This window comes from Patiria miniata, unplaced genomic scaffold (genome assembly GCF_015706575.1).
Source record: "Patiria miniata isolate m_02_andy unplaced genomic scaffold, ASM1570657v1 HiC_scaffold_5, whole genome shotgun sequence".
Lineage (NCBI taxonomy): Eukaryota > Metazoa > Echinodermata > Asteroidea > Valvatida > Asterinidae > Patiria > Patiria miniata.
In genome coordinates this window covers 31,938,789-31,961,242 of record NW_024037072.1, presented here as the reverse complement: position 1 = coordinate 31,961,242, position 22,454 = coordinate 31,938,789, and the positions used below count along the sequence as shown (strand labels likewise).

The following is a 22,454-nucleotide window of genomic DNA, read 5'->3' as shown; positions in this document are numbered from 1 at the left end:
TGCCTTACCCCATTAGTTACTAGGTGTCTTCGCCTTCAAGACACTGGGTGCCACTCCACTCAGATACTGGGCGCCTTACCTCCCAGCCACTACGGTCCTTCCCCATCAAATACTGGGTACCTCCTTCCTTGGATACTGGGTGACTAATCATACCAAATACAATGTGTCTTCCCTGTAAGATATTGGGTGCCTTACCCCCTCAGATACTGGGTGTCTTCACCTTCAAGATACTGGGTGCCAACCACCACCAGATACTGGGTACCTCACCCTTAGATATTGATGCTTTCCTCCTAAGATACAAGATGTCTCCCCGCTTCAAAAATGGGTGTTCCTTCCCCCCCCCCCCCAGATACTGGGTGCTCATACACATAATGTGTGCTTTTCCCTAAATATTCTGGTTACCTAACCCCCCCCCCCTCCCCCCTTTTTAGTCACCTTGATGTAAACCCCTGTGTAGCAGCAAAACTGGTGAACTTAGCTTTGCTGACACTCCCTAAGGCTGGCTGTCTCCAAAACCAAAAGAGCCCCTTCCCCACTCCCCATGAACAAGCCCACTGTCCGGGTCTCGATCACTATTTATGTGAACTATACAATGAAAAGGGGTAAAATCTAATCTGTGTAATCACTGCAAGACAAGCACTTGGCTTTGAAGACCCCCATACCTTCATGAATAGGGGGGGGGGGGGGGGAATCCCCTCTCGGATACTGGGTGCCATCCCCTCATCAGAGACTAGGGTCTTCCCCTTAAGATTACTGCATGTCCCCCACAGATACTGGGTGTCAATCCCCTAGTTAATGAGTGCCATGCCCCACTCTGAGACTGGTTGACATCCCCCTGAGATACTAGTAGTCCACCTCCTTCAGATACCTTGATGTAATCCCCTATGTAGAGACGACGCTGGGGAGCTCGGCTGGGCTGACAGTCCCTGAGGTTGACCGTCCCCACCAGCTGCCATTGCTCCTCCTTCCTCGCTCCCCGTGGGTGTGTCCGTCGACTGGGCGGGGCACTCAAAATGAACGCAGTGGAATACCTAAAACAAGGACATTTTATCAAGTTAACATACAGAAATACTTTACTATACTATAAAAACAATATTAGGCTGAACAAAGAAATTGACAGAAGCAGGATTTCACCACCGACTACAACGCAAACTCTACCATCTGAGCTACCCTATCCAACCAAATTTTTTGGGGTCTCCCAAACCGTCGTTATGTATTTGCTCAAGGGACAGTACTCAGAAGACACATAACCAGGATATTTTTAACTTCAAAGCTACACGTACAGTCCAAGAAAGAAGGAAATGAGGAATCAAATTAGGCTGTTAAGTTTAAACTCTGCAAAGACAAGTGAAGGTGCAACATTTTTATCCCCTTGTGAAAAAAAGTATAAGTTTTGTTCTCTGTTGGAACTGAAAACACAAACAGTACTATTTACACTGTCAGTATCGCATCCTGGCTCTCACTGCTAGAATCAAAACATGCTATCATGAAAATTCACAGGGCAGACAAAACAAGAAATGTTTGACTCCAGAACTCCAACATCTAAAGTCTCAGATCACATCTTTTAATTTCATTTTTTTTAATTTATATTTTGCTTGGTTGGTTTTCTTGAACACGTTTTTTTCAACAAAATACTTGCTTTGATTCCATGCAACTTAGGCTTCCTTTCAAGAGTACTACTCAAAATGTTGAGTATTACCGGGGTCAGATTGAGGGGAAATGGAAAATCCACAACACAATCAGCAAGAGGTTTTGAGGGTCGTGAAGGGCCCCAGAGCAAAGTAAGGTCTATAGCATAGGCTATGTTTGTATTTAACCCTTACTCCCTTGGCATTGTTTGCTAGGATGCAACCTCAATCCTGCAAAACCCTCCAACTGCATCCATGAAAAAAATGCATACATCCTCAATCCTACAAAATCCTCCGTTATTTCTTGAATGTGGTCCTTGGAGAGGTGACCACTGCCTGAATCCTTCAAAATCCTCCAGCAATCACTGTCAATATGTTGAGGCAGAGCCAGTGACATCCTGGAGCAGTGCGGAGGATTTCAAGTTTAATGTAGGCCTAAATTTATGCATGACTGAGCATAAACAAGACCCAAGACCTTGACACAGTGCATCCTCCAAAATCAACCATACCTTTTTGCCATATAGCCTTAATCCTTTAAAATCCTCCATTTTGCAAAGAGGATTTTGAAGGATTAAGGAAGGTTAGGGTTAAGGCACCCCTTAAAAAAAACTTCTTTTGTTCTACAAAACTTTTTATGGGATTCCAGATTTCAAAAGGGATTCTTTTCAAAATCCTAACACAAAATCCTGACAACTCTCATACCTGGTATTAATAAACAAGTTTTTCTTAGAACTATACAGGACTAGCGAGATTTGTTGAAGCATGGTGGAACTTTTACTTCTGGTTGATAAGATGGTCGAGTGATGTAAATTCATTACTGGGTTTTGCCCTTCACCGAAGTATTTTTATAAACACTGTATATACTCAGTGTTGTCCCAAGTGATTGTGAGAAAAAAAATTACTCGGGTGGGCCTCGAACCCACGACCTCCTGCTTCCTAGTGCAGACGTCTTACCACTCAACCACCGAGCTTGCCAGGGTCGGCTGGCTGGTTGGAATGTGATATAGCAGCGTGTACCAAAACCAAAATATTCATAAGATGGAATTTGTGTCGAAGATGTTAGTTCAATGTTGGGTTTTGCATTTTCACCGACGTATTTTTTTTTTACAGTGCAGAGTGTTTATAAAAATACGTTGGTGAAGGGCGCAACCCAATTGAACTTCTGGTTGACCTCAATGAGCAAACCGTCCCAATTTTAAAACTACCCTCAATTTTCACAAATGAGCCGCTAAGCAGCCTAGATGTGTTTGGGTGCCCAAGGGTTGCTTTGACACTGTTCAGTTGTGACAAATAATAGCAATGAATTTTTTCTTATTTTTAAATTTTTTTTATTTTTTATTTACGTCATCTTTAATGAGGGTAAACTCCGATCAGTGCAAAGCACTGCTTTCCATGGAGGCCCTCAATGCTGATTCTTTTGTCTTCTGTTGCACTTTTGTGTTTTATGAGAAGATATGAGACCCATTATGTAGCACCTTACAAGGTGCTGCGGCGCATATTGCAGCCACTGCGAGAAACACCGGGGCAAACCCCTTCTCTTAGCGATAAGTGTTACTGGGTTCTTTAACGTGCATTACACAACACTAGGGACCTACAGCTTAACGTCCCATCCGAAGGACGAAGCAATAATGCTAAAGTGCCTTGCTCAAGAGCACAAGCAACATGTTCCGACGGTCTGGATTCGAACCCATGTACCACGGCACACGAGTCGAACACCGTAACCATTGGACCACAGCACCCCCACTCTTGACTTACTTCGTTTGCTGTGTTCCGAGTGCCGACAATTCTGACAAATGTGACAGCCTGCTTGGCGAATTTGAGGTATTGCCAGGACCTGGACAAACAAGAGAAGACAACTGGATGCATTCAAAGGGTTTGTGGATATACCCTGAGGGACATGTCTCTAAGAATCCATTGTTTAATAGTTCCTTCAATCAATCATAAAAGGACGATGTTAAAGGTAATATACAACATTTGCAAACATCAAAAAAAAAAAAAAACACTACCAAATTATGATGAAATATCTTATTTGACTGTAAGTGAATAATAGTCTCAAGCATCCTGAAATCCTGGCATCTGATGTGCTGTCATTTTCATGAAAAGTGGAATTTTTGTATCTATTTCCAACGATGGTCAGCTGACTATCGTTACAAAAAAACTGACTTTTTAAAAATACTGCCCCCAATTTACCGAATTTAGTTACTTCACAATTTTGTTGCAATCGGTTACACATCCATGAACGGGTGCAAGCCAGCTAGTCTGGTTCCCTGACCTGACAATTCCCAGACATATATAAATTGCTCTGTTTCATCTGAAGTAGGGTCAGGGCACCAGACTACAAGAACAACTTTTTTTTCTTGGTTTTTCCTGCGTCTATGAACACAAAACTTTTAACAGGTCAGTGTAACAATACTTGCTATAAAATACTAACCCCCAAATCCATCCATTTCTGAAAATTACAGCACAAGCAAATGATGTATCATTTCAGCTCAAGTCTCCGATGATTCATCTCAAAACTTTGCACTAATTCTCTTACCCCCTCCCTCTAATATACAAGTCATTGTAGCTCAGACGAAATGTTGTGTTCCTTTATGTACTTGTGCATTCTATTACACACCCCACAACAAGGATTTCTAAAGGTTACCTAAAATGCCTGTTTTATCATCCAACGAGAACTGAGAGGTGATTCCAGAAATAACTACGAGCCTGCATATCAGGGGTAATAAGCATCTAGTCCAGTGCTTTGTCACCTACCTGCATGTCTCCTTGGTCTTGTCAGCTACTTTGACCCAGGTGGTCTGGTCTGTCGATATCTCCACGTAATAGCTATACGTCCTGGCGTCACAGTCCCACAGCAGCATTCTACAATGATTCAAAACCCCTCACACATTGGTAAACAAATATTTATGTAAATGGTGTATTAATCCTAACTCAGCATTTTTGGTACGATGCAACCTCAATCCTGCAAAATCCTCCAACTGCCTCCATGTAAAAATTACATACAGCCTCAATCCTCCAAAATCATCCGTTATTTCTTGAATGTAGTCCTTGAAGGGGTGACCACTGCCTCAATCCTGCAAAATCCTTCAGCAATCACTGTCTGTATGTTAAGGCAGAGCCAGTGACATCCTGGAGCAGTGCGGAGGATTTCAAGTATAATCTAGGCCTAGATTTATGCATGGCTGAGCATAAACAACACAAGGTCCGGCCCAAGTCCTTGACACAGTGCATCCTCCAAAATCAGCAACACATTTTTGCCATATAGCCTCAATCCTGCAAAATCCTCCATTTTGCAAAGAGATTTTTGGAGGATTTGGGGAAGGTTAGGGTTAAGCTGTAAAGCACAGAAATATCTACCCAAACAGGTTACCAGCCAAAATGTCATGCAATGTCTATTGCTTGTGACTGGTACTCCGCTCATTTTAGCTCATCTCTTGAATTCACTAAACAGTTTATTCTTGCTTTAGAAGCTCTGTAAAATCATGGCCTTAGTTTACCTCATAGAATCAATGATATACGGCTGGGCCAGCTGTACAACGATGGAGCCACTGCCTAGCTGGTGACAGGTGTAGCCAGAGTCCCAGTCATAGTTCTTGGTGTCTCCGTTCAGCAGGGCGTTGCGGCTACGGCTCACGCCCTCAATTACACTGGCACTGGCTTGGATAGTGGCTACACTCTCCTTGGGTACTGCGACAAGATGGAGAATGGGATTAGTGGTGAATACCAACAGATTTTTGATATTTGGTACCATTTTGATATTGGGTACCATTTCAAGATTGGGTACCATTTCAAGATTGGGTACCATTTCAAGATTGGGTACCATTTCAAGATTGGGTCCCACTTCCAAAATGGGTACCATTTCAAGATTGGGTACCATATCAAGATTGGGTACCATATCAAGATTGGGTACCATTTCAAGATTGGGTCCAACTTCCAAATTGGGGGCCATTTCCACATTGGGTACCATTTCCTTGGTCCCATTTCTTTGCCAACAGAAATTTGACAAATTGATCTAGGAATGTCAACTGCCCAGAAATAAGACAGATTCTGAACACAGAGCACAACCAAGCATTTTCTCCAGTCTTTAAGTAAATTAAACCAAAACAAATCCTAAAATGATATGCATCCACATTGCATATCATCACCACATCAACAACACACACACATTTTTATAACGGACGTCAAAATCTCATCTTTGAAAGAATTGATTATAAAAATTGGATTCTTCAAAATTAAAAGTACGGAGTCGCTCATTAACCCTAACCCCCTAGGCCCTCTGGCTAGGATGCAACCTCAATCCTGCAAAATCCTCTAATTGCCACCAAGAAAAAATTGGATTCAGCCTCAATCCTCCAAAATCATCCGTTATTTCTTGAATTTAGTCTGTGGAGGGTGACCACTGCCTCAATCCTCCAAAATCCTCTGCCAATTACTGCTATGGTTTGAGGCAGTGCGACTGGCGTTTAGATTTTAGAAGCAGTGCGGATGAAATACGAGAAAAACACAGGGCTGATTAATGCATGGCTGAACATAACCAATGCAGGATATGGCCTACTGGCTTGACATAATGCATCCTCCACAAAAAAGCGGCACATCTTTGCCATTCATCCTCAATCTTCTAAAATCATCCAATACCGGCAGGAGGATTGAGGAGAGTTAAACACATCGACTGCAATCTAATCTAAATCTCCCAAATAGTGGGAAATTTAAATTACAACAAAATCGCATGGCATGATTGGAACCAACATGGGTGCAGCAAGATCGTACCCATGGGACTGAGGTTGTTACACTCCATCAAACAGTCAGAATTCAATCATTCATTATTGTTACACTCCACCAAAAAGTCAGAATTCAAATCATTCATTACAAAAAAACTTTAATTATTAATGAAAGGGTATACATTTAAATACATGTTTTACCTATTAGGCCATGTTCTAGCGGTAACGTCTTGTCTGTGAACATGCACTCAAAGGACACAATATGGAATACCTTGTTGACTGTGTTGCGTGTGCCAACAATGCGTATATATCTGCATCCAAAACAAAAGGAGAGAAAATACACAGACCTTTATATAATGGCAACTTAAATAACGGACAATGAATGGCATAACTGGAATGATGTGGTTATTTCTGCAGTTGTGGGCGTGAATGAAAAACGTTCGTAAATTGACTCGATTCAACTGCATATAGCACCATCTGTACAAAAAGAACACACAAACTATACAAACATAACGACCATATTCATAAGAAAAGTGCATTGAGCATAAAATGGAAAGCAAGTACATTATCAAGAAGGGTATCAGTTACAAATGGCCTAAATGTTAAAACTGCAATTAATTTTTTTTTCTGTCTTTTTCACTTTACATTGTACTTGGTTGGTTTTGAGCCTTGTTAGGGATGATTTTTGCATTATGAGGATTAATGTTGACGATTGGAAATTTGTGACTTTCAATGGTGAATTTGAGTATTTGAATTTAAATTACATGTACATGTACAACAATTTGTCTTTATTACTTTTTTTGCAATACTTGGCAGCGCACTATGAGTCAACCTTCCCATGATTTTGTCTTGTTCATTAATATCACTCTACCAAAACTTGTTATTGTGTTTGGCAATTTTTTTCTTTTACTAGCAACAATTATCCTTTTTAAACTAAAACACACACATGCCATGAAGCGTTACAAATTAGGAAGGATTCATGGAGTGTGTCAATTAAACCTGGCTCCAATTACACAAGTTATCCTGGCAATCAATTATGAGGGGTAATTAGGCACTACACAGCCAGAGTAATGCTGAGTTAAAGGAACAGTGCTATTAAACTGCCTTCATAATTGCATTATAATAGGACTGAGAAGACTCAACGCACACTGCCTTGCACAGTTGAATGAGAGCTTAATTTACATGTACAGGGAGAATTATTACAACATTAACGTTTGTCCTTCCCAGTGCTGGCTACACTTTGGTAGTCAATCCTGTAGTCAAGGATAACTGAACTATTTTGTCTCGTGTCCACACGTGTACATTGGACCTCTCCATCAAACTAAAAAATCTATTCACTTTCATGTACATTTATACATGATAATTAAATGAGCATTCAGCGCTAACAGAGCAATGGGTTATCAGAACAGAATATTTTTTAAAGAAGGTTTGACATGCTTTCAAACGAGATCTGTTGAAGACACACATTTCTCTGTTTCAAGGTAACCAACCACCTACCGGTAACATATGTTAATCAGCTCAAATGTACGGCATTTGCTATTATTATCCAGCCAGACCTATCACACTCACAATAGCAACCCAAACCAAACTGCTGCTAGAAGCAGGGTACAGTGCACTCCCTCATTCAAGAGGAGGAACGTTTATTTAAAGCTACCGGTATTTGTCCACTGTAAGCTCTGAATTATAACTTGACTTTCATCTGTGAATTCTCTGGTCTCTGTCATGTCTCTGAAGACCCCTGTGCCACTGATTGCCACAGCAATCATAGGATTGTTTCATTCCTTGGCCGTAGACACCGGCTGCATGCCTTGCCCTCTGTCTTGGGTGGCTCATGGCAATCAGTGCTACTTGTACGTATACCAGAACATCAGCTGGGATCAAGCTGAGCATCACTGTGCGACCAGGAAATCTTACGGATATCGCCTGGCCAAGCTGGCAGATGTCCGCACCCAGGAGGAAAAAGACTTCTTGATTGGCTATGTGAAAAGCACTGGTTATGATGAGGTGATATGGCTTGGTAATAAGTCATCATTTGACACCTCCTACTCAGGCGGACCTGAAAACACAACCCCAATAATGAATGATGGAGCCTTGACTGGAATGTCGAAAACCACCTCTGTTGCCACCTCTGACTTTGGTGACACCCTCACCTCTGGCATAAGGTACACCACTGCCTCTGTCATGGTTGACACCACCTCATCTCAAATGGCCGAGACCACCACCTCTAGCATTGCTTACAACACCACCACCCCTCACTTGGCTACCTCCATCACCTCTGCCATTTCTGACAACACATCCACTGTCATGGCGGACACCACCACTTCTGGCATGGCTGACACCACCACCTCTGGAATTGCTTACAACAACACACCTGGCATGGCTGACACCACCACCTCTGGCATGGCTGACACCATCACCTCTGGCATGACTAACGCCACCAGCTCTGGCATGGCTGACACCATCACCTCTGGCATGGCTGACACCATCACCTCTGGCATGACTAACACCACCACCTCTGGCATGGCTGACACCATCACCTCTGGCATGACTAACGCCACCAGCTCTGGCATGGCTGACACCATCACCTCTGGCATGACTAACGCCACCAGCTCTGGCATGGCTGACACCACCACCTCTGGCATGACTAACGCCACCAGCTCTGGCATGGCTGACACCATCACCTCTGACATGACTAACACCACCACCTCTGGCATGACTAACACCACCAGCTCTGGCATGACTAACACCACCAGCTCTGGCATGGCTGACACCATCACCTCTGGCATGACTAACGCCACCAGCTCTGGCATGGCTGACACCATCACCTCTGGCATGGCTGACACCATCACCTCTGGCATGACTAACACCACCACCTCTGGCATGGCTGACACCATCACCTCTGGCATGACTAACGCCACCAGCTCTGGCATGGCTGACACCATCACCTCTGGCATGACTAACACCACCACCTCTGGCATGGCTGAATCCACCACCTCTGGCATGACTAACGCCACCAGCTCTGGCATGGCTGACACCATCACCTCTGACATGACTAACACCACCACCTCTGGCATGACTAACACCACCAGCTCTGGCATGACTAACACCACCAGCTCTGGCATGGCTGACACCATCACCTCTGACATGACTAACACCACCACCTCTGGCATGGCGGACACCATCACCTCTGTCATGACTAACACCACCAGCTCTGGCATAGCTGACACCACCACCTCTGGCATGACTAACACCACCACCTCTGGCATGGTAGACACCACCGACTCTAGCATTGGAGACTCTGGCTCTGGTGACACCACCACCTCTGGCATGGCTGACGCCACCACCTCTGTCATGGTAGACACCACCGACTCTAGCATTGGAGACTCTGGCTCTGGTGACACCACCACCTCTGGCATGGCTGACGCCACCACCTCTGTCATGGTAGACACCACCGACTCTAGCATTGGAGACTCTGGCTCTGGTGACACCACCGCCTCTGGCATGGCTGACGCCACCACCTCTGTCATGGTAGACACCACCGACTCTAGCATTGGAGACTCTGGCTCTGGCTCTGGTGACACCACAACCTCTGGCATGGCTGACGCCACCACCTCTGGCATGGCTGACACCACCACCTTTGACATGGCAGACACCACCACCTCGACCATCGATGACACCATTGCCACCGCCGCCTCTTGCATGGCTGACCCCACCACCTCTGGCATGGCCGGCACCAGCACCTCTGACATGGCTGACAGCAGCACCTCTGACATGGCAGACACCACCACCTCGACCATCGATGACACCATTGCCACTGCCGCCTCTGGCATGGCTGACCCCACCACCTCTGGCATGGCCGGCACCAGCACCTCTGACGTGGCTGACAGCAGCACCTCTGACATGGCAGACACCACCACCCCTGGCACGGCTGACACCACCACCCCTGGCATGGCTGACACCATCACCTCCTCCAACGTGGTAGACACCACATTTGAGATGACTGAATCAGACCCCTCTAAAATGGTTAACGGAACTTCTGGCATGTCTGACTGCACCTTGTACAGCACCTCAGAAGGACCACATGTAAGTCCCTCTTCTCAAGGATATCCCTCTCTTGAATTTGGAGACTGCTTCGTACTTAATGCAGTCAATGGAGAAATACGTAAAAGTAGTTGTCAGTATTGTCGTCCATTTGTTTGTAAGATGGCGCAGCGATTCATGCCTTAGTATGAACTTAAAGACATATATTTACAACACGAGGAAGTAAGCATTGGACGTTGACTTGGTAATGATGTCAATAATGACTCCAATAGTGTTAGGTCTTAAACAACTCTGATATATTCAGGACTTACCTGCAGACTCTGGGAGGGAAAAATAATGTCTGCCATGATCGACACAGGTAGTGTGAATGGTCTACGATGCGTACCCAGTCCGTTTCATCAATGGAAGCCTCAAGGTAGTAGGAATAAGACCTAGATAGAGCAAAACAAAATACAGTCAGAATTAGACACAGTATCTCTTCAGTGTCAGACCAAAATTAATATTAATGTTTTTCCATGTCACAGGTCAATGTTTAACCTTTTATCCAGCTGGAAAAGGGTTCCGATCAGTGTTGGCCTAGGTGTTTTTACCATAGGAACTCTCCATTTACGACTGGTGAAAGAGATTAAAACTGCGCTTGGAATAAGTTTTATGTGCCGTTTTGATCGACTTTTCTTCAAAATTATAATTTAAATATAATCACAAGCTGTAGAAAAATTGTTAAAAAAATAAAATTTTGTGGGACAAATCGTTAAAAATCTGAAATTTCGTTGGAAAACTCAAAAATTCTGTTCTCGGATTAAAATCGGAAAAGTTTTATCTCTGACAAGTCTTCAATAAAGTCTACGGCTTAAAATTTCCTCCAGGAGCAGCGGCGGATCCAGGAATTTTTGCGGGGGGGTGCATTATTTTTTAGGAATTTCTATGAAAACAATGTTTTGGACGGAGCTGGTGGGGTTTCACCCCCAAAAGCAAACCCCCCCCCCCACCCCCGGATCCGCACCTGAAGAGTCAATGCCAAGGTTCAAAAACTCAAAACTGTATCTCTTTGGCATGAAGTCATTACCTCATGTCTCGATCCCACAGTAGTAATCTGATCTTGTTAATGATTGAAGGCTTGCCCAGTTTGATCACAATTCCCTCAGGCTTTGGGACGTCCTCAATGGGATGCCTCGTAAAACCCCGGTCAAGGTCATAGTTCATGCAGTCCCCATCCAGCAGTGAAGCCCGCATATCTCCATTGATGACAGACGCGTGGTATTTGGCTGTAGCAATATTTTCATTGAGTACTGAAAATGAAGAAGAATCAATATAAGTTGGTTCAGTGAGGTATTTGTTTTTACATTTCTAAGGCCAAAAAAATAAGTCTCCGGTTTCTGGTATGCGCGCGCGTCGCCGTAGCCATGCGCGTCGGCAAAATGAAAAAGTTTTTTTTTCAATAAAAGATGATGTCTCAAAACTGCCAAACTCACTGGTTTGACTGGAATCCTGCTGCTGCACAATTTTAACGTGTTTTTAGATGGGGTTATGATCGAGAATAAGCTGTATGTGGCCTCTCTGGACTCCCATATATTTTCACTAAGTTTAGTCGGGCACCAATTGCAGTCCTCAGCCGACATTTGAAGCAAAAAAAACAGGTAAAAAAAAAAAAAAGCCGCGTCGCCGCACCACTTTTTGGGCAAGATCCATACCAGAAACCGGAGACTTTTTTGGGGGGGGCCTAAGTAACAACTTTTTAACTTTTTATGTGTACTGCACCTGAATTTAATATTTCTCACTTAAAAAACCAATGCCGCCAAGACTTGCTTAATATTATAATGGGCCCAATTTCGAGGCGCTGCTTAACAGTTAGCAGAAAAAGTGTGTTTAGCATAGCAGAAAAATTTGCTAACCCTTCGCACTATTTCACGGCGTGGACGTGCTAACGGTCGCGCGTGCATGGAGATTTCTATTGTTACGTCACTAAGTTAAACAAATTTTTCCTCTGAAGTAAGCGTGCCTTTTGCTGTGCTTACTGCTTACAGTCTCCATGAAATAGACAGAGGCTCTGTTAGCAGAAAATCGTGTGCTTAGCAGCGCCGTGAAATTCGGCCCTGATTTTACTGCATTTGCCAATGTGCTCAATATTGCATGCTTTTCTAAAGTTTGGTTCGTGAATATAAACTCTTACTGTCTAGAATAGTCTACATGCACATGTTGATGTGAAATAAAGAATCTAGTGTCAACCAGTGTTTACACAAATTATATTATTTGCTAGTATTATTTGTCAATATCTCTTTTCAGTTGTGTGGTTCCGAGAAGAACCAGTTGTTTTGACTTGACGTTTTGAACAGTGTGCTCTGTTCGTCATCAGGAGACTGATGGAGACTGAACAGAGCACACTGTTCGAAATGTCACAACCACTCAACTCAAAAGAAACGTGTGTACCCCACGCCATACGTTAAAGGGAATATACATCATTGGCTTTTGCTGTATTTTTCAGAAATGGACTATTTGAGGGGTTTGTATAATAGATCAAATATTGTTACACTGACATGTTTGAAGTTTTGTGTTCGAAAATGCTGGAAAAACCAAGAAAAACAAAACTGTTCAAGTAGTCTGGTTCCCTGACTCCACTAAATATAAAATGGATCAATTTACAGATGCCGGAAAATTGTAAGGTAAGGGTACCAGTCTAGCTGGCCTGCACCCGTTCATGAACATGTAACCAATAGCAAACAAAATTTGGACTAAATTAATGGTAAATTTGGAGCAGTAGTTTTCCAACGGTGGTCGGCCGACCACCGCTGGAAATTTTTACAAAAATACCATTTTCTTGAAAATGATTTCACACCAGGTGCCATCATTTTACAGGATGCTTTAGACTGTCATTTACCAACATCCTATTAAGGTATTTCGTAAAAACTTGTTTGTTTTATTTGTCGATGTTTGCAATGTTGTATATTCCCTTTAAGGTGAACCAGCGCACTGCATACTGGCTCATGTGATACAGACTAATCCAAACACAGAGTTGATGCACATTCAAAGCGGCCCCAAATACGGACAGCTGCACTACGCCAGCTATTGCAGAAACTATGAATCCACAACACTTTTTGAACAATAGCTGGCACAGTCCTCCCGCCATTACGGGTGCACGCCACCATAAACCTTTACATTAGTGCGCGCGAGCTCATTAATATTTTGTGACCCCCCAGTTAATTTTGAATAAGAGGTCCTTGCGGCCTATAACTGGGATGAATTGTAGAAATATTTATGTCAATCAAGTATTTTTGACTTGTGGCTTCAAATTTGGGCGATTTTATTCGAAAAAAGTCGGACTTGTGGGTCTATTTCGCATAGAGGCGGGGGTTATATTTAGACCTGGGCCCAGGGATTAACAATCGTTTTAGGGAAGGGGAATATAAAACAAATTGACCCGGTCGCCACTATTAAAATGGAAAAGAAAAATGTTCAGGGGGTCGCAATATTTAATTTCCAGGGGAAAAAAATAATGCCACCTTGCTCCTGAGCGTCACAAGGCGGCGCTCTTTGGGTACGATATTGCGTTGTTTCCGTATGAGCACGTATTTGGTGTGGTGGAACCTTACACTACATTGTCTCCCAGTGTCGAGTCAATATGCCAAACAAAACAACAGCTTATTTTTGTATTTAAAATGATTATGAGCTGCCAACATAAAAAGCACGAGGCACGAGTGGGAACCCACCTAGTGATCCCCTGTAGTTGAGGTCCACGTTCCTGCTTTCCTGCTTGACCTTGATGGCATCTAAGATGTCGTCGGCGCTCAGGAGTTTGGTGGGCCGTACCACATTCAGAAGCTCCTTCATGTTCATGAGCGGCAGACGGATGGCTTTGGCAATCTCACAGAAGGAGCTGTCCTTGTTGGCCAGGGTCCAGGCCTGGACCGCCTTGAATATTGCGATTTCCGATGCATAGAATGAATCCCTGGAGATCACCTCTTTCAAAGCACCCTAGTATTTAAAAAAAAAAAATCATTGCAATATTTTACAAGCAATGAAAACTCTGAGCTCGCAATAAAAAAATGTTTTCACAGGTCTTGGAAAAGCACTTAGTGTAGTGCTTATAAAACCACGCCAGTAAATGGCAAAATAAATATAAAAAATGTATATCTCCTCAATACCAAATTTCATAACCCAAGTCTGTTAAGTGTGAGTGATTTTTATTAACCCTAACTCCCTGTCTTTACTAAGTACTGGACTAAGTCCGCCAAAATCCATCAATCACACTGCTTCCAATGCATGCTTTGCTTCAGGCCTCCAGGCCCAAATCCATCATACTCCATCAATATCTAGTCAAACCAGGCCTGCAGGACCAAGTCCCCCAAAATCCACCAAAATGGGGGGATGGATTTGATGGAGTTGGGGTGGTTAGGGTTAATGCAAAATGTTTAGCCATCTCCATTGGAGGGAAACTGGCCAAAGGGACTTGGGTTGGAGAGTGGTTTTATACAAATTACAGAGAATATGAACAGTTACAACTTGCTCAAATATCATCGTTGAAATTCCCAACAACTACCCGAAACAGTAGATCTACATTTAAAGATGCTACCTTAAAAAAAAAAGTGCTGAATCTGGTGTATGTTGTGGACTATTGTTCCCCATTCACAAGAATTGGGATTTTTAAACAGTACATGTATGTCACTTAATTGTCAAAAGAAATCTTATGTGGGCATTTATAGCCCCATGTAGAAAATATGGCTGTGAATTAATTCTGGAAGATAATTCTACCTCGGACAGGGACAGAAATGATTCACTGTTCATCACATCTAGAGCATTAGCGTCCATATACTGGTAGCAAGTCTCCTTCAGTGAATCCAATGAGTACAAGCTGGCTACGTCATAGATCAGACACACATTGTGAATACTAAGGATGGCCCTCAGGTAATCCGAGATGGATCCTTCCAGGTCCACAAAGCCGTACTGGTGGGCGAGCCCCAGCACGTCTAAGAGGGTGTCCTCCTTCAAGTCCAGGAGGTTTATCCTGCCGGTGTAGATGTACTTGAGGAGGGCCTCGAAGGCTTGGGCTGTGGTATCTTGAAGCACTATCTCGCTGCAGTCGGGGGCTGATTCCCTCATACCACCAAACAGCAGGGCCCTGTACAATCAAGAGCAAATGGCTTTATAACTGCCCTGCATGACACTGGCTTGTTTGGATTGTTGGCAGTAATATTTGTGAGTTTGCCAAATGAAATTGTTTAATGAATCTGTCTGAAGCAGAGTTGAAGGTCAAGTCCTTGTAAGTCAATCACAAGTCATCCAGTCTCAAGTCAGGTCACAAGCTATTCAAAGGAACTAAACACCACACAAAAAACACGAAGTCCACAATCATTGGAGGGGTCATACATGTAATTTTGAAATGATCGTCTTATAAAGACGTCATTTATAGACCTTTGGGTAATTTTGTTTGCTACATTTTCAGACCCTGTTTGCTATCAAAGACTCTAAATCATCCACGATATTAAAAGTTGCAAATCTAAAGATTATGCAAGAAGAAATTGCTGAGCGCTAACACACACGCATGTAATTGGCCCCTATCGACTGCACAGTGCCCAAACAAAGCGTGTGCAATTCAATTTTGCGTGCTCCCATGCATACAAGAACTGTGCAATCGACATTCCTTGCTGCTTGTTTCGGGCAGTGTAACATTGTCACGTAGCAATTTCCACTCGTAATCTTTAAATCTGCAACTTTTCAAACTGCATCATTTTTCATCAACTGTTGTCAATGTTGGAGGATTAACAGTTTTTGGTAGCAAACGGAGTATCAAAATGTACCGTAGCTAACAACATTCCCCAAAGGTCTATATAAATGACGTCATCATAAGACGATCAGATTCCAAATTATGACCCCTCCAATGAGCGTGGATTTTTTTTGTTTGGGAGGTGTTTGTGACAAAGGCACAAGTGATACATTAATTGTGATTTACTTGGGATGGACTTGTCAGGGACATGGGATTTGACTTGTGATAGATGGAACTCAAAAAACGAGACAGGGACACTACACATCCAATGACAATTTGAATGCAGATGGTGAAATTGCTGTGGGATATCAGACATTTCCCAAAAATTTACAATTTGTCCGAACAGATGTGGTCAGTCAAATTTTGAGCATTTAAATAGTGAAGGAATACGCTACTCCACAAGTGACAATTCAAAATGGAACACGGTTGCTCATTTCATACTTTTTGTGTCTTATTTCACCCTCTGGGATGGGTACCTGTTTTGGCCGAGCAAGTGTTTCCTTTGCCGAACAAATTGCTGTGATTAGTAGTCATGAAAGTAATTGCCCCTGTCAGTTTATCCACCTGAAATATTGCTATCCAACAGCCAGGATGACCGTGTGCTGATCAAATTTCTCTCCTGCTAAGCACACAATTTTCTGCCAACAAACCCCTTGTTTATTTCATAGAACTATAAACAGCAAAGCACAGCAAAAGGCTTAGGGAGAGTGTGGACTAGTGGTTAGGGTTTGTGACTCATGATCAGAGGGTCGTGGTTCGAATCCAGCCACTGGCCATGCCATGTCCTTGGGCAAGCCCCTTAATGCCCACTTGCCTCTCTCCACCCAGGAGTATAATGGGCACCACTATTAGCTGGGGAGTAACCCGCGATGAACCAGCATCCCGTCCAGGGGGAATAGAAATATTCTCAGCCGTTTCATGCTACTGAAACCGGAGATAAACGCCGGCCTGATGGGCCACATTGGCTCGTGACAGACTTTACTACTTTACTTAGTAAGTTACACCAAAAGGCATGCTAACCTCTAAAAGACGTAACGATAAAAACCTCCATGGCTGCGGAGTTTAGCACTTGTCCATGCCGCGACGTAGTTCTTAAGGTTGGCAAAATGTTCTGCTAAAGTAAGCAAGCTTTTCCTCCTGTCGGTTATAGCAGAGTCATGATTTGGCCCCTGCTGGTTTTACTCACCTGAAATACTGGCACCTGGCGGCCAGGATGACCCGGTGGGCATGGAAGGATTTATCCTCCACCACCAGGGTCACATCGCTGTAGCCCTCGTTAGCAAAGAGGTTCCCAATGTCCTGAGACAGAATGTTGGCGTGCTCCACCTCCCCCATGGGCGTGCTGGGACGCATGCGGTGGCTATCACTCATGACTGCTAGACAACGGTCTCATCCACTCCAAAAAAAAAGTACACTCATCAGACACAATCGACTCACATTGCCATCAGGTAACTAACTGTACGTGTATCCGATTCAAGAGAAGGGCAACTACATGAACCTCTCTGGTAATGGCAATATGCACATAAAGTGATATTGAGCCGATACTGAAACCAAGTCTACTCCTGCAGAATCACTGCATGAAAATCATGTAGGAAGTGCCTCGTGTAGTGGTTTACCACTCAGTGTTACTCATTACCGGCGCTACCAATGTGACGACTGTGGCATGAACATTTAATGTAGCTCATTCATCACACCAAGGATTCCTTGCACAGTGGAACATCTCACAAGTCCGCCCTGTTAGAAAGCACAAAAAAAGGAAAAGGATCAGCACAGTTTGGGGCAGAGTTTAAGTGTTTCAAACGCTACCACAGTAACCAAATATGAGTTTCTAGTGAATATGATTGATGATTTTATACAAGTGGATATCCTAATTGGAAGCGGCAGCTGCAAGCGAACTTAAGCAGGCACCTGGGAGCTACAATTCGCATGAACATGGCTACCATTAAGCTGGCAAGAAATTAATACATCCTGTGTAAAAACGATGAGCCACTGTGGTTGAAATCAAGTGGATGTTTCGCATTAGGCTCGGTATTGCAGGGAAGATGCATGCTTACAGTTTGTACATGTACATCACCTGTGTCAGTGTTCCACAAAAAAAAATAGACTTACAAGTAACACATGCACAGGATTAAGTTAATTATCTACGGCAGCCTGAGTCATACATGGCTTTGTTACGGATTATTAAAGAGTTTGTTCATCTCTGGACGATACTTAAACTGAACGATGTATATAACCAGTACAAAGTCCCATTTTTTTGTGGTGCATGATTCAATATAGAAATGGGTCATTCTTTAAATTTGGAGTACACAGCTATTGTATTTAATGACATGTAATGGGGTAAAACCCATAAAACATTACACAAGATCCTTTGACAGAAGAAATTTAAAAGAAACCTCACACAACCAAACCCAAGCGAGGAAAAAGAAAACCACTTCAGACATACCGGTACATGTACTACACTTTTGCATTTCATTCAGGTACATTTAAAGGCAGAAAAACCCCTAAAACTATGAGAAAAAAGAATACAGTCATGTATGGTTTTGATCCATTACGTGGTGCGATGGACACAGCGCGATTTGTGCACAGCCTGAACCTCACAACTGCTGGCATTTGCGCGACAAACAGATAGTTGGCCAATCTGCACTTGAACACCTCTTTTTTTTTAAGCTCTGGCAGGAGCTTCTACATGTCACTTCGTGGTCGGTCTGTCCCCAGAAAATTTACTAAAAAGGAGCCCCCTAATTTTCCCATGAAATATAACTACCAGTTTTTTGGGGGACACTTTGTCCTCGAGGGTATGCAAATAATGCATACCGTGTGTGTCAGTGAATCGACAGTGTTGTCAAAGTATACCTATTCCATGGAGCGCTAGTAAGGAGCCTCCCGTAGTTCCAGCGCTTCACTCAGTAGAGCTAGTACTATATTTACGCTTTAGAACATGTAGAAGCATACTCATCATGCCTCTTTATTCTAGCCATAGAAAAGTAGTCCTGCATTTTTCAGACGACAATTTTTACTGTAATTTCCAGGTTCATTTTCACACATTTGCGTATCTTGGTTCTAGGTTGGTTCTTCTCCTAAATACTCTGCGTGGCCGTTTTAACAGGAGGCTAGAAACATTGGGGCCAACCCTTTCTCTTACAGTCTTGGCGATAAGTGTCACTGGGCTGTTTATGTGCAGTACATTACACAACACACGGGACCTACAGCTTTACGTCCCATCTGAAGGACGGAGCAATAATGGTAAAGTGCCTTGCTTAAGGGCACAAGTGTCCACCCAGGCTCGAACCCACGTCACATTGTCACTGTTACCTCTCAAACACCAGAGCATGAGTCCGGTGCTCTTAAACCACTAGGCCAAGACACTCCATAAAAATCTAAATTCCAACACAATTTTCTACATGTATTTCCTAACAAAACTTTGTAGAAAGAGGGCAGGGCTTTGATTTATGAGGGATTAAAGACGACGATGACAAACAGAAACTAGAGGTTGTAGGAACAACCACACGATGTTGGGCCATGGATTACCGCAAACTATGCCACACACATCAACTCAAAATGCATGTTTAAATCCATGTTTGACTTTTCAACATACCGCCAGAGGGCGCTCTAACATTTGATGACATCATGTGTACAATTGTTGTACAGTACTGCCTAGGCAGACACTCACATCGTTGAAAGCAAGTTCGCATCTTCTGCCAATTTCAAATAATAAGGCACTTCCGGTTTCGACCGGAAGGAAGGGTCACGAGATTTTGCACTTAATACCGAAAATGAAGACCCTGCAATATTGTATCGATTGCCATAAAAAACAAAAGCAAATCTGTAATGGTTGATTTTATATTGATTTTCAAAGATTAAATCTAGAAATTTTTGATTGCCTGTAATATGATACTTGATGACGTCGTTGTGACGTTATTACCAGAAAGTTTAAGAGCTATTTTAACTGTGCTATATATAGCCAAATCTTGATTATATCTATCACGGTTGATTTTTTAGCAATTTTTGAAGGTTTAAAGGTCTTTTTATTGTAACTTCCGATCTGATGAGGTAATCAATTTTTTTTCGCACATAGGTCTTGTCTGCATTAAGGTCATCATGTACATGAATTTTGAAGCGAATACCGCAAACTTCGCCACAGACATCAAGTGAAAATGCGTTTTTCGCGTTTTTTAACCTGCCGCTAGAGGGCGCTCCAACTCTTCATGGCGTCACCCATTATTTTTTTTGAAAGGTCAATCCAGGCAGACACCAACACCGTTGAAAGCAAGTTCACATCTTTTTCCACTTTCAAATTATTAGGCACTTCCGGTTTCGACCGGAAGGAAGGGTCACGTGATTTTACGCGCACAGGATAAAAGAAAGAGCATGTATTATCATGTCGATTCCCGCAAAATTCAAGTTCCGGTCTCTCACGGTTGATTTCATAATGAATTCCAAAGATTAAATTTATTATATTTTGAAGTGACGTCACGTGACCCATGATGACGTCATGATGACGTAATTACAAAAAAGCACATATTCAGTGGGTTGTGCATTCATACATTGACAATTGAATTTCATATATGTTTCCATTTTGACAAACAGTTCCGGAAACGAATTTGCTGAGGAGAACTAAAAAAAAAAAAAAATTAGTAAATTCTTACAATAACAATAGGTTTTGGGCTCAAGGCCCAACACCTAAATATATTAAAAAAGCAAGATGGCAAACTGCACAAAAAGGTAGGAAAGTCACATTTTCTTTGAAAGTGCTTCCAAAATTACAACTATTACCTGAAGAAAAAAAGACTGCTTTAGCCTGCAAAAGTCACTTTGGCACTGGACAGTCATCTGCAAAAGTCAGTTTTGAACAGAACTCGTGAAAATAGAGGTGTCCTAAAGATAAGGATTACCATTTAGTCAGCTGTTTTGGTGAGTCTTTATATAGTATTAGTAACGGGGTCCTGAAGGTAAGGATTACCGATTTTGTTCCCTTAGTTATACATTATAGGAACCATAGACATATAATAAAACCTAGACACGACATTATCTGCTTTTACGTTGTAAGTTCTGTGAGCAAAGCGGGCTGCGTCACGCGGCAAGGCGCGATGCGCGAATTATCATGTGGCTTCAATTTACGCGCATACTTTATACGTATGTATAACCACAGTTGTTTTTCCCACACGCATACGGAACCAAAAATTCAAAAATAGCGCACGCAGTGAGACCGCTCTCATGGGCGTGACGCGTCGGGCGAGTCTTGCGCGACGCGTCACGCCTATCGATGAGCATTTGCGTAATTTACATATTCTACACGCTTAGCATTTTGCTCACAGGCGCAATACCGCAGCAAATGTCGTGTCTAGGTTTTATTATATGTCTTTGATAGGGGCGATCGTGAAGTGTAGGGCCCCTGTTTTGTTTTTGATCAAATTAGAGTCACAAATGTTTGTTATTGCTCAAAAATCACCTTTACAATCAAATGCAGAATTTTCTCAATTCTATAATGACACCCGTTTTGCAATTTTGAACAGATTCTTGGTGTAGAAATCACGATTTTCCTGCGCGGTTTGTGCTTTGCGATTCAGCGCACCGTGCGTGCTCATGGTACATCACGCGGTGTTACTGTTAGCCATCTTTATTTTCGGGTCGCGTGTTGTCGCCGCGCTGTCATCGTCATTCATTTACCCCCAAATTTCCCTCAAAAAAAATCAAAACCCTGCCCTCTATCTATGACATAGGCCTACCTGTATTTTGAGAATGTCGCCAATTAGTTTGGTAGGTCCAATAATTTTAAAGTGGATTTTGTTCCCTAGTTATAGGAACCGGGCCCTACACTTCACGATCGCCATGATAGGAACCGGGCCCTGTACTGCACGATCTCCAGAACGATAACACTGCATTCGCGTCCCGTTACCTAACGTTACAGCTTTAATACAGCCTTTTTACAGGCTATACCGAAAAATCAGGATGCGATTTTTGGCAGAATGAAAAGCAAGGTTATAAAAAGTCCTAAAAAACGCCTAGGAAAATACTGGTTTGTTGTGAATTCATCTGCATATTGAACCCTAAAAAAAAAAAAATTCTCACCATTCGCCGTTCCGTGATTGTGTCGCCATATTTATAACGTAGTTAGTCGGGTACCACAACATAGGCAAGCATCACTACGCGAAATTTCGTTACCACCGTCTGGTCACTAGATATTGGTCGTCATGTCTTTTCATGAATATTCATTACAAAGATCTGCGTGGCCGTGGTGTGTGGGAGCCGGAGGTACGGGTGTATCGAGCTAGACGTGTTTACTTTCTGCGGCGCGCTTTTCAGAAGCGC

General features: G+C 42.9%; 1 protein-coding gene across 1 annotated transcript; it reads right to left on the bottom strand.

Moving 5' to 3' along the window:
* Window positions 1-404: 404 nt before the first annotated feature.
* On the bottom strand, window positions 405-22,303 carry LOC119740330 (BTB/POZ domain-containing protein 9-like). The gene is made up of 11 exons (XM_038215595.1): window positions 22,215-22,303; window positions 17,332-17,879; window positions 15,134-15,500; window positions 14,092-14,356; window positions 11,454-11,676; window positions 10,699-10,818; window positions 6,548-6,657; window positions 5,126-5,315; window positions 4,383-4,490; window positions 3,384-3,462; window positions 405-1,031 (listed from the first exon to the last, which is right to left on the bottom strand). Exons 2-11 carry the CDS (start codon window positions 17,514-17,516, stop codon window positions 861-863), a joined length of 1,818 nt encoding a protein of 605 aa, XP_038071523.1. The 5' UTR covers window positions 17,517-17,879; window positions 22,215-22,303; the 3' UTR covers window positions 405-860.
* Window positions 22,304-22,454: the final 151 nt, after the last annotated feature.